The sequence below is a fragment of the Agelaius phoeniceus genome, chromosome 2 (assembly GCF_051311805.1).
Source record: "Agelaius phoeniceus isolate bAgePho1 chromosome 2, bAgePho1.hap1, whole genome shotgun sequence".
Taxonomy (NCBI): Eukaryota; Metazoa; Chordata; class Aves; order Passeriformes; family Icteridae; genus Agelaius; species Agelaius phoeniceus.
Window position 1 is genome coordinate 76,789,877 of NC_135266.1, and position 12,461 is coordinate 76,802,337.

The 12,461-nt window shown below is 34.1% G+C and overlaps 1 protein-coding gene across 2 annotated transcripts in view; it reads right to left on the reverse strand.

Moving 5' to 3' along the window:
* Positions 1–2,923: 2,923 nt before the first annotated feature.
* DYNC2H1 (dynein cytoplasmic 2 heavy chain 1) overlaps positions 2,924–12,461 on the reverse strand; it is a 144,432-nt gene continuing 134,894 nt past the window's right edge. For both annotated transcript variants that reach the window (XM_077173954.1, XM_054652170.2), the window contains exons 88-89: positions 7,036–7,152; positions 2,924–3,502 (exon numbers count right to left, since the gene is read on the reverse strand). In XM_077173954.1, the coding sequence (XP_077030069.1) occupies positions 3,344–3,502; positions 7,036–7,152 (276 nt within the window). In that variant the 3' untranslated portion in view covers positions 2,924–3,343. The remainder of the gene's footprint in view (positions 3,503–7,035; positions 7,153–12,461) is intronic.

A 12,461-nucleotide genomic window follows, 5' to 3' on the forward strand; every position in this document is an offset into this window, starting at 1 on the left:
TTTGCATTTTGTCACTTTGATTTCTGTTGATAACAATTTGCACTTCCTAAAGATTTGCTGATCTCAAGTCTTCAAAAGAGAGTGTTTACAGAGCAGTAATGTGTGTTTTCTAAGATCTCTTTATATATCTCTTTTTAGTCTTACAAGTTCCTATACCCTTGAAACTGAATAGCAGAAAAGACTCTTTCAAACCCTTTCCAGACCATTAAGGCATTTCTGATGTTTTTATTTCTTATGTTTACTGATTCATACTTCTCAATGGCTTATGCATGTGATACAGCTGCACTTTGGTGGTAATAAAAACCCTGCAGATCTGTTTTTACTGCCAAAAATACAATTTCTATGATCTAGAGTGGCAGTTATCTATAGTATCTTTCATTTAAATTACAACATTGGGTAGAAAGACAGCATATTACACAATGCAAACAGACAATACGTATCAAGGAACACATGATAAGTAATTTCTTTTTCCTCCTTAGGTCATCTGTGAGCCATCTAAAACATTAGGTTTATAACTCCAGTTATGAGAAGGAAAGATTAGTAATCTTAAATCACTTACACAAAAGAAGTATCAAACACACTGCTTAATACACTGTGAGTGTAATACACAGCTCCCAAGGTTTGGGGGTACTTTTGTGATGATAATATTACATAATAAAAATCAACTAGATTTCAAGCTGAAAAATTAGATTGACTTTTAAATCAGTTTTCTGTCCTGTGCTGAAAAAAATATAAAGACATCAAAGATACCTCAGAAGAGAGAGTGTTTCACATCTGTAACAAAGATGAATCTCAATGGGCTCCCACAGGATGTCTATCCAAATAAAAATATAACTCAATGCTCCGGTTATAGCTAAACATTAAGAAGCTTTGGGTTTTTTTTCATATCAGTCAGGGAATGCCTTAGAAAGAGCAGAAGCAAACCAACAGTTCCAGTAATGTGAAGGGGCTCTAAACTGAGAGGACAACCAAACAAAATGAGATTTAATCAAGCTGGCTAAAAGAAGGCTCTGACAGAAATGCATGAATGTGTGTCTGGCAACAAAACTCCTGATGCTGTTGGCTGAGAAATATTCCACAGTTCTAAATCCATGGCAGTAGTGGCTGATAGAAGAGGTTACAAACCTCCAGAGATAGGCCAGTTCTGAGGGATTAGGATACAGACAAGTCATCAGTAAGAAACTGAATCAGTTCCTGACCCTGAAATAGAAATACAGTGTGGTAGGTTGGGAGGAGTCTCTTTTATATCTGTTCCTTGTGATAGGATCAATATCTGTATATTAGTAGAATCAGTAAGACTAAATATATAGCAAGAAAAGACTTGAAAGGAGAGACTTTAAATAATAATCATATTTCTCTTGGCAATATGGAAGGCATTTTGAAGCTTATAATGAGGAGAGAAGAAAAATTAAAAAAAAAAAAACCAAAACAAGGAAATTCCTAGAATATTCTTCTAATGATTCCTTTCATGATTTCTATCACTCACCACTTTTATTTCCCATTACAGACTTTTATTTCCCATTACAAGTAAGATAGGTCACCAAAACCACCTATGTCTTTGGTCTTTACTTTCTGTGCAAGGTAGCTTAAAAGAAGATGTATTATTTTCCAGACATCTTTGTCCAAACAGCTGAGCATCTGTATTTCTCTACCTGACACTAAAAAGAAGCTGGAATTCATAAGAGCCAGTGTACTGATCCCTCAGTTTGAGACTCATGAGAGCTGAAATTCAGTCTAGGTTATGAAAAAGTTGGATCCAAAAGGAAAAGTTGCGGCATGTTCTTTACACGTGCCTATGGGAATTAAAAGTATGCCCTCTGCAAAACTTTTCATCTTCAAGAAAGTCTAGTACGGCAGAATATTTTCTCTGGACAAGTCACCCTTTAAATCTTAACAGAGCTTGTACATAGGTTTACACAAGTGCTTTTGTTCTGGTAGAGACCTTGTCATTGCCCCTAGTTCTTCTTCAGAAACATTTTTTTTCCAAATTTTCTACCTTTTTACTCTTTGTTGAATTAGAATGAAATATATAAAGGAAGATAAGGCAATTATCTGAAAAGTATTAAGTCAGTCTATTCTGCTTTTAGACAGGATTCAATTTTAAAAATGTATGTTCAATTGCATCAAATTATTTTAGGACATATATTAGAAGAACAACTAAAATGGAAAACTTTCCAAATAGAGATGAAAGACCAAGTTTAAGGCATGAACAATAGAGCAGATAAAAATGCTTGTTTCCGGAAGTTGACCTGAAAATGGGACCAATCTTTTCTCTGCTTTCCTTCTCTCTCCCTCAAACCATCAATGAAAAATATCAGGAAAGTGAAATATAGTCTTAATTTCAATACTAATTCAAAATGATTATAAAATCTATCAGATATATCAGACTGAAAACATCTATTTTGTTTTCCAAGCAAACCAAGAAAGTGCTTTGCCTTTGGCTTTTAAAAATATCTTCATAAGGTGTGTAATTCCAGTTAAAAATTAGACACTTTCAACTGTTATGTTGAGACATCACTAATGCTGCTTCCTGCTGGATTTTAGGATTTTGTCTAATTGCATTCCAATGCTATGACAGCATCCCAACCCGACACATCACGAAACAGTGAAATCAAACTTGGGTATCCTGCACTAAGAACAAGATCCCAGGTGTTTCTCATGTCACAGACCAAAAGCCCTATTAGATCCCTCTGTCTTTCATTTAACAACTGGATGGAAATCTCTTTTTTTTTTTTCAGTAACTTCTGGATAATAACCATGATAGTAATCTAACTTTGTAACTCCACATGAAGGTCATCAAAATCCTATTATTTACTAGCTATAAAAAGAAATACAATTACAAGCAAAGCATCATTAAAAGAGACTGAAACATTTATCCTGATTCTTATCTTCAAGTAAAGCATTAAATTTCAGTTACAAAAGGTAAGTTTTTAATTTTTATTTTATTAAATAACAGAGGCATATGAATAACAGTTTCAAAAGGATAATGAAAAAAAAAGATCAAGGAAAAAATGCTGACTTTGAATTTTTATTAAATATTTCTGAGCAAATCAGAAGAGATTTCAACAACTTTAAGAAAGAAATACAGCATATTACAATATAGAGAAATAATCTGAATTAGCAGTTTGCTGAATAGTGCCATGTCAATTTTTACAATATCCCACAAAGATACATTGAACTTCTATCAAGTAGAATTATTTAAATACATCTTAAAAAAATAAACAAGAATTAATAAACCATTGCTTTAAAAATATAAAAACAATGAATCTAAATTTCTCTTTAAGTAAGTAAGAAATTAGATGTTTAAAAGTCTCTTAACTTCACAAGTTGATGCAGTTTCAGATTACTGATTTTTCAAAAATAAAGCAGCTCCACATTGAATCCACTGGTCTTGGTTTCCTCCACAAGGTACATCAATATTTGTCACCACACGGTCTCTCTCCACACTAGAGTAGACTGGTAAAGATATGCATTCCTCTGGAGAATATGGACCATATGCATCCTGTCAACAAACAAGCTCTTAGTTATCACATAAAAAGACAACAAAGCATGAGAAAGCAATATTCTCCACTGGCATGGTATCTAAAGTTAAGATACAGTTTGGACACTGCAGCCTTGGACAAGGAAGTTTTCATTCAGGGCACTAAGGTGAAGAATTGGATGAAGCAGAGACTTCAGGAAAATTGCTCTCTCCATAACTCAAACACCAGGAAGGAAATAACAGGGGTGATCCTATGAGCTACATGTGAAAATCTTCCTTCAGCTAAAACCCTCCCAAAAATCACACGTCAAAAGTGTCTGCAAAGCAGGCTAAGGGAAGTACAGATCAGTTTCCTGCAGGGAGAAGGCTGCTCAGGAGCCCCTGTGCTGTAGTGTGGGGAGCACCTCTCCTGGCAGGCTGGAGTGCTGTGGTGCCTGTGCCCTGGCAGACCCTACTGCCCCCTCCATCCCTGCAGCAAACCCTGCCCTCCTCCTGTGGCACAGCCCCTGGTGCCATCTGAGATACCTGCAAGCATCATACTGCAGGAACTACAATCCAAAAATCCTTACCCCACCCATTCCACGCTACTTTATTGAACTGCTCCTCTCTGTTGCCTACCACAAACTGCCTTGGATGGTTTCCTCCTAGGGCTTTGCATGGCACTGTCCATATGTGTGACCACAGAAGTGAGCTCAAAGACTCCATCAAGACTTCCTACAACACTTAATTTCCACCCATGATGTATTTAGTTACTACAAATAGTTCAGGGTTTGATTCAACTGATATATATTAAGCATGTTTTCCGTCAAACTCAAAATGTCCCATCCTGTCAACAGGAAAATGTCAGATTTTCAAGAACCAAATAACAAAGAAGCACACTTGTCAGAAAAGAATTTTAAATAAAAATGAGTGTCATTTTAACTCAAATCACATCAAATGTGAGTTAGTGATGCTTCAATATTAGAAAATAACTAAAAAAAGGAAAAAGGAAACATGCAAACAATAACTGCTTCAAGTACTTTGCCTTGCATGTGAAGTATAAAATCATTACTGAAGAATTTTGCTGTTCCTTTTGAAAATCAACTTCCCCTGTCTTTTGGACAACAGTGTTTCAATCCTTGCAGAAGATTTATGTGTGGTAATATTTGTATAGAATAATTTATAACCAGGAACTCAGCTGTTCTCAGAAGGACTGTACTTAGTCCATTTATTCCTTGGTTAACTCTACTGAAGAAGACAAAATGCTGGCCAGACTGAGAGTAAAATGTTAATCAGAGAATTTAAATTTTCCCAAAGCTGGGAGCCTGAAGCTGGCCAGTTTGCTTTCAAAGACCCGTTTTTGCACTTTTAGGAACAAAATATCTGTTCTTGTGCCTTTCTCAATCCCGCTGATGTTTTAAGGAATCACATTATTTATTGGAGGGTTAAAGCCATTCTGTGGAAGTCTTTTTGAGTCACAAATCCTTATGTCCTTAGCTTAAGTACAGTCCAAAAGTTCTCTTTGTTAGACTGCCTCACACACAGTTCCATCCCCTTTAGTGACACCCTTCACAGCATGGGATCTATCAGTGGATTAAAAATGGAAAGGACCTTCACAGTTTAATGTGAGAATAAGAGAATAAGCTTATGAGAATAAGCATGAATATGAGAATAACCATAGTGTTAATAGCTAAAAATATTCTGTTTAGAGCACTGCAGGATTTTGAGGGGATTCTCTCAGAGAAATTCTCTAGGTTGAAGTTAAGTTTGGTTGAAAATTGCTTCAAAGCATTACATTATACATATACTTTCGCTCACTAGATTTCAAAAGACGCATTTATGGAGAAAAGAAAACAAGTTCAAAACCTAAGAATTCTAAGATAATATGTTCAATTTTATGCACTCTTCTCCTAAGGAGAGATAATTAAATTAAGGGAAATGAATGATACCCAATTCTGCTTTGGTTTCTGAGCACAGCATTTGATTATAGTCAATTTTTACAGTGATTGTAAAACAACTCAAGGGTAGACCAATTCAGAAAAACTCTCCTTAGAGACACTTTGCATTAAAAAAGTGGGCAGTTGACAAGTTATGGCCTGTGTTTTATAAGAACTAGGGTTTTTTTCCCAACACAAAGATGCCAGTTGCTATTCATTTCAAATATAAGTATATTTGACAAAGTTTAATTAATTGATTATTGAAGTATCTATTTTTTTAATTTTACAGATAAAGCTCTCTGCTGATTTCACATATAACTTTTGGATCCTACCTTTGGAGTTTAAAAAAATAGTCTTATTCAGAAAAGTGCTAAAAAATCTGTTTTATTTCAAACACAAGATGAATGTCTTTCAGAACAATGGGAGGACTACTTAGAATTCTCATTTAAAATGTGTTTCCATTTGGTGATACCATGGAAAACCACACATATTACCATCCTCCACCATCCACCACTGAGCCAATATATTAGAATGTCTGGCAATTCTAATATATTTATCCTATGCACTACCTCTCAAGTAAATTAGGAATCTGTTTATTTAGGTGAAAAACCAAAACCTGTAAATACCAAAAAACTGAGAAGTCCTTCACTGGTCAACTTTGTAAGAGCTTTTGTGATGTTTTCATTTTTTGTCCTTTTTTTAAAATTTTCAGTATTTTCTTTCTTAATCAAGCTGGGAGCAATGGTGCAGATGGTGGCTAGCATTTACTTCTGTGTTCATGGTCTAAATCTGTTGACCTTTATACTTCTAATGCTGTACTATAATACAATGCTATATTTCCCCTGCTGGAAATAACAATGAGAGAAAAACTAAGTTGGGATACAGCAGTGTGTTAGCAATGGAGCTCCTTGTGCATTATCTGTCACAATACACAAAGGTCATCAAGGTCGTCTAGGCTGTCTCTAGAGTCACACCTGGACAGATTTATCCCAGATATCTTCTGATGGGATGGGCTTCCTAAATGTAAGTGAGATGAATTCCATAATAAGCAATTTTTTGTTAAAAGACACACCCTTGAATATATTCTATGTGACTTTTTGAGTTACTTATCAGCAATTGCTATGCCAATTGGAAGGCAGAAGCAGTAACAGTTTTTCCTGTTTGGATTACTTTCTTTCATCTTAAAATCTGCAAGCATTGGCATTTTTTTAAATTAGTTTAAGTAGGAGAAAGGCTTTCTTTGCTTACAGCTCACATCATATTCTCTCTTTTTTATTACCACTGCATTTTACTTTAATATTTAAAATGCAAAGAAAATATATTCTAGGAATGAACTCCCAAACACATGTATATATTTACTAATAAAGGCTTGAAAACATGCTAATGTTCTTAAAAGACAAAGAAACTAAGGTATGACTGAAATAAAGCCTTTGAGTTCATCTAAGTAATATAAAGAATATAAACAAAATTACAATAAGATGCAGTTTCAAATAATGTAACTGCTTTTCCTAGTAAAGACTGTGATTTTTATTTTGAAATGAAAGGAAAACAGGTCAGCAACATCATACTGAAAAGCTACTACACAGAAAAAATAAAATTATGGGTCTTGAAAGTTTAGGGCTTTTAATAATTTAGTACCTGTGGAATCCAGGCCATGTAACAAGGGAGAACAGATGATACACTGGGAGAATCATGCAGATTTTCTGAAAGTCGATTTCCATCGAAACGACAACCTTCCAATTGTAAGCCACTGATCTGCCATGGAAATATAAAATATTCAAACATAAATAACAGAATTAAAATGTCAATAATGATTACACTGTGCTTTAATAAATGATGAACGTTTTTACTGTGACCAAATTTTTAAATGACAGGAAATTAATTACTGTTTTGTTCTTTGTGAGAATAGGAAACATGATTTAAAAGCAAGATCTGGACCACACTCCACTGTGAACTTCCTCTGATTTGGATTCACATTCTTTGAAATGCCGGAGAAAAGTACCTGTAAATGTCATTAATTATGAAACTGCAGTTGCCTGGCATTTGATTAATGGAATTATGATAGCAACAGCCAAGTTCACAACCATTACAATGTCGAGAAGGAGAGAAGAACAATCACTGCAATAAGCATGACTTCCTGCTTGGAAGTCTGAGCCCAGCTTTCAAAGAATGGAATGTGCAACTACACAGCTTCAGCAGAGGCAAACAAAATATATTGAAATAATATGAGAGAAAATTTTATTTAACAAAGTCAAAACTTCTTAGACAAGCATTTTTTTGTTTGGCAAGAAATTAAATAAGAATCACAGATGCTTCTTAAGTAACTATGTAATGCTTTATTTGCAACATCTTTCAGGTGTCTTCTTTTAATTAAGTAATTTCAGCCTCTGAATTAAAGGTTCTATTTTTTCTTCTCTGGAGTCTTCCATAAGTTGGTGACATCTATTCTAGATTCCTTAAAATAATTCCAATATTTGCTGATAGCTTTATTTTCCTCAGTACAAATACTACTAGTTTGCTACTACTACTACTACTAATAATAATAATTTTGGCCTGCTGAAGTGACAACTTCCATTTTAACAGTAATAAAACTTAATTCAATAATAACTTTCATGCAGCTTTGCAAAAGGCTAACTATCCAGCTGCAGCAGATATGTAACAGAAGCTACAATCTGAAAATCATCTGCCTGTTACACTATCGTACTAAAGCCTGAATTAAATTTATCATACTGAGGTTGGCTTTCACCAAATGCATGGTTCATAAAGCAGTGCTGGAATTAGGAAATACAATGTTGCTGGAAATTGGAGGAGTGATCACATAAGGAAAATTGAGAAAAATGTCATTTTCTAATATATTTTCCCTTGCGAGAAATTTTGAAACATCTATCAGATTGCCTAAAGGAGTTAAAGTATGATGCTACAATGAAGATTAGTATCATAGATTAAATGGATAAAATTTCCTTAGGTAATTTTAGTATTCTAAAATTTTGTATTTTACACCAAAAGATGGAATTAAACAGTAACACAATGTGAGTTATGGTCCTGATTGAAAAGCAATGCTTTCCTCCCCAGTGTTAGGGGTTTTTAATTAATAATATATGAAGTGTAAACTAGCTAAGATTACATTTTGCATATTTAATTTCTAATTCTTTTAATTGTAGACAGGCATAACACTCTTCAAGAATTTGCTTCTTTCAACTCGTATTTCTCTTTTATTTTCCCAGCTGAGCTGGAGAATCTTCCTTATAATGTGCAAGATGCAGATGTACAAATTCTAATATGAAAAAAAAATATTATAAAACATGGCATTTAAAAAAGACACAGAACAAAGCTGTGTTTCTCATTGGACAGACAGTGACCAGAGAAGTGACAATGCTCTTTAGAGCAATCTGTGCTTCATACAGACTAGGACTAACAGCAAAACCACCAAAGCTGTGGATAACCTGAACCAAAACAATCCCAGATGGAAAGTTCAGAGTAGACTTTTTGTCTAACTTTCACACAAATTTTAGAAAGTTTCATCTCCTGTGTTATTCTTTCTGTCCTTCTTGCTTTCTGCAGGGAATATTTTTTGGGACCATAGTTTAACAAATAACCATGGCAAAGTTATTAGACAAAGATTGGTCTGATGAAGATGTTTTAAAGTTCGTTGCTAGGGTGTTCAAAGGTCTGGCCATCCTGAACATCTCTGAAAGAAATTTCTATAGAAGTGGGTTACCTATTGATAAAACTTTTTACTGCACTTTTCTTCTTTTGATATTTGCAGTCCCTTTGACATTACAGTTGTGGAAAATACCATTTGATCTCCTGGAAAACTTCTTGTGGAAACCAATGGTAGAAACTCCTTTGAAGATTCGGACCAAATTTTTACTTTCATTCAACATTAAAAGACATTAAGAAAAAACCCCAACAATACTAGAACAATGTACTTTCCATATCATTTGACTGAGTAAACCAGTATGTTTTTGTTTCTATAATAAACATAATAGAGAAATTACAAGTACTATGAAAGACTTGAATTTCACAGCATCTGTAATATAATCATAGTATCTTTGAAACTCACCAGAGAGTAATGGCAGAAGTTGACCATAATTTTTAATTCTTACAAAGAATTTGGCAGTTCACAGCTATCAGTACTAGTTTAGATTCAAAAAAGTTATTTTTACACATTACAGACTATGTTTCTTTAAAATACCTTAGTAGAAAGTATTGCTGATACCATGGTCCAAAGCACATCTGTTTCCAAATTTCAAATTCTCTGCAACAGATCTTCCCTTACTAATCAATGCCATCATTTTCCATGACACGATCCAAACTGCAGCAGACTTTGGGAAGTCATATTTTCACTTCATTACCTCTACAGGCCTCCATCATTAATTTATTGATATTTTGGGATGGAGGTATACTGTAAAAAATCACCTCTCAGTATGCCTTATAATAATATATCTGTCAGTTGATAAGAGTATAGTTTTGATATTAATACTCATATTGTGGATTTGAGACTCTCTGTAATTTTTTTTTTTACTATGTATATTAAGTCCTACCCAAGGTCATATTACTTACTTCCCAGTAAGTTTCTTACCATGTTTCTTCCTTTCTTTCACTCTTTTCTAAAATACAGAAAATGGAATGCCAAAAGGAATGACTACAATGACTACCTGCTGTCGTGCAACAGTGCAATCAGTGCACAAAGCAAACAGAAGAGATGTATTTGCATATCAATATGTAATTTTAGTGCAATAGCCATACATTTTAAGTACCTTTTGTTAAAGCAACATGGAGTGACATTAAAGAAGATGTAATTTCATACAGATTGATTCTAAGTGATATTGAGGAAGGTGTAATTTTATACAGATAGATTCTAAATCAAATATTCATCACATCCTACTAGAGGAGATCCACTCCACATCATACATTTAAACCATCACCTGAATTAACACTGATAATTTAGCATCTCATTTGATAATTCATATAAGACTAAGGTGTGTTCTTGCCCTGATTTTTTCTCTGCCTACTTTGCAGTTTCACTGACAGTTCTAGAACTGCACGTTTCTAACTTACAGATGATCATAGGATAAATTATTTGTATTTTTAGGCATAGTAAGGTCAACCATCTACAATTGCTGGAGCTTGATGCCATTTTTTAAAATCACAGCAAGACCAAGAAAGCATTTTCATCATACAGATTATAAGGAGATCTCCTTCTTTTTCCTTATCATAGAATAAATTCTAAGTCATCAAAACCTTTTAAAATAAAAAGTAAGAAAAAATCTTGAAGAACATGTCTTCAAAGCTTGACAGTTTTCCTAAGAAAGTTATATGAAGTATGTGTGACTATCAGGTTTAAATTCACCTGTATTCCTATTTGTACTTCCTTCAACAGAGATATTCTATTAGGTTTTTAAATATTTGTTGATTCAGAGACTTGAGCACAACTCTCCCAGACCCTGAAAGAGAGTCCCTCAACTCTGTGAGCACAAAATCAAGTCTCTCGGTGGAGTTAGTTACATAAAGTGAAATAATACCACTTGCATCAATTGAGACTGATAAACCTCAGAATAGCCTATACCATGGTCTGGTTCCTGCAGGGGAGTCTGGTAAGCTACAATTTCTTATTTAGGTGGGATAAAACAAGTCCCATCTATCTCACCACAGTATGTGTTTAAGGACTTATTATTTTTGCTGATGGAATTCTCTTTCTTTGAGTTCCCACTCAGAATAGGTTCCCATTCAACAAGGTTAGCCTGAATTCTTGAAACTGCCGATACAACATTTACTTTACCAGAATTAAAATTCATAGCGCTCTGGTGAACCAACCCTAATGTACAGTCCAGAGGATCCTTATCAAACAAGATACATTTCAGAGAATTACTTTTCTGAATCAATAACAGTTTTATGCCCTAGTTATAATCCCTGTTGTATATAGCTTTACTAATGGGGAAGTTTCCTCTCAGTTCTCCATGAACATGAGGATGGACTCATGGTAGGGAAATCTAAATATTCAGCATTGCAAAGGGTTCCAAAGCCTTTCCATTCATCAAAGATTAAAAGGAGCAGTGAAAATACTAGTAATTTCTTACTAATAGAGAATCAATGAGTATTTCTCTTACACAGGAAAAGATAATATTTAAATCAAGTGAAGATACTTGACAGGATTCTTATATTCTGCTAAAAATAACCAATCACCTCACTGCTTGTTCTATTCTCAGGGCAGAGAATTTCTTCTTAAACAAAATTCTCTTTTGATTTTAAATCCTTCTTATAACATGACACAATCTTATAAAGCAATAGATCATATACATTAACATTTTGCCTACACACGATATAGACTGCCAACAGTGTACCTTAACTAGCATTGCCAAAAATTTACCACATAAATTCTTAGACAGTAAAACATTTTAAACTTCAGTCAGAGTTTAATATAAACTGGAGTACTGTAACAAATCTCTTTCCTCTCATTTTTTATTTGCCAAGCAGCTCTTTTAATCTGGCAACTGTAAAACACTTTGTATTTTTAGGCATAGTAAGTGATAGTGATATTTTTTAATATATGAATACACTGAGTTAATGTTATTTAGGAGTTGAGGTACTTGACATTGACTTCTCACATTTTTCAAAAATGTTAACATGGTTTTGAAGAACTTCAAGCTTCTACAGTCTGCAGCTGATAGCTAGCTTACTAGAATGACTGGTCTGAGATGTGAAAATCAGTTTTGACTTACTGTTATGGCATTAGAAGCCTTGGCTGAATCTGTAACCTCAGACCATGTGATTTGCAGGTATATTTGTCATATACCAGGTTTATACCAAGCCCTAAAATTTCCCTGGTTTATTTATCTCCAACTTCTACAGACCTGTCTTCTCATGCTTCTATGAAATGAAGCAGGCAAGCATGAGTCTTACTTAAATATCAAGATTGAAGAATTTGCAAAATTACATTCTCTAGTTCCAACAGGAACTAATTCAACAAAGTTCAAAAGACTGCACTGTATTTAGGGCAGATTCGATGATTACAGTTATCTTTACTGGCTTTACAATATATTAATCTTTTAGGAATATGAAAT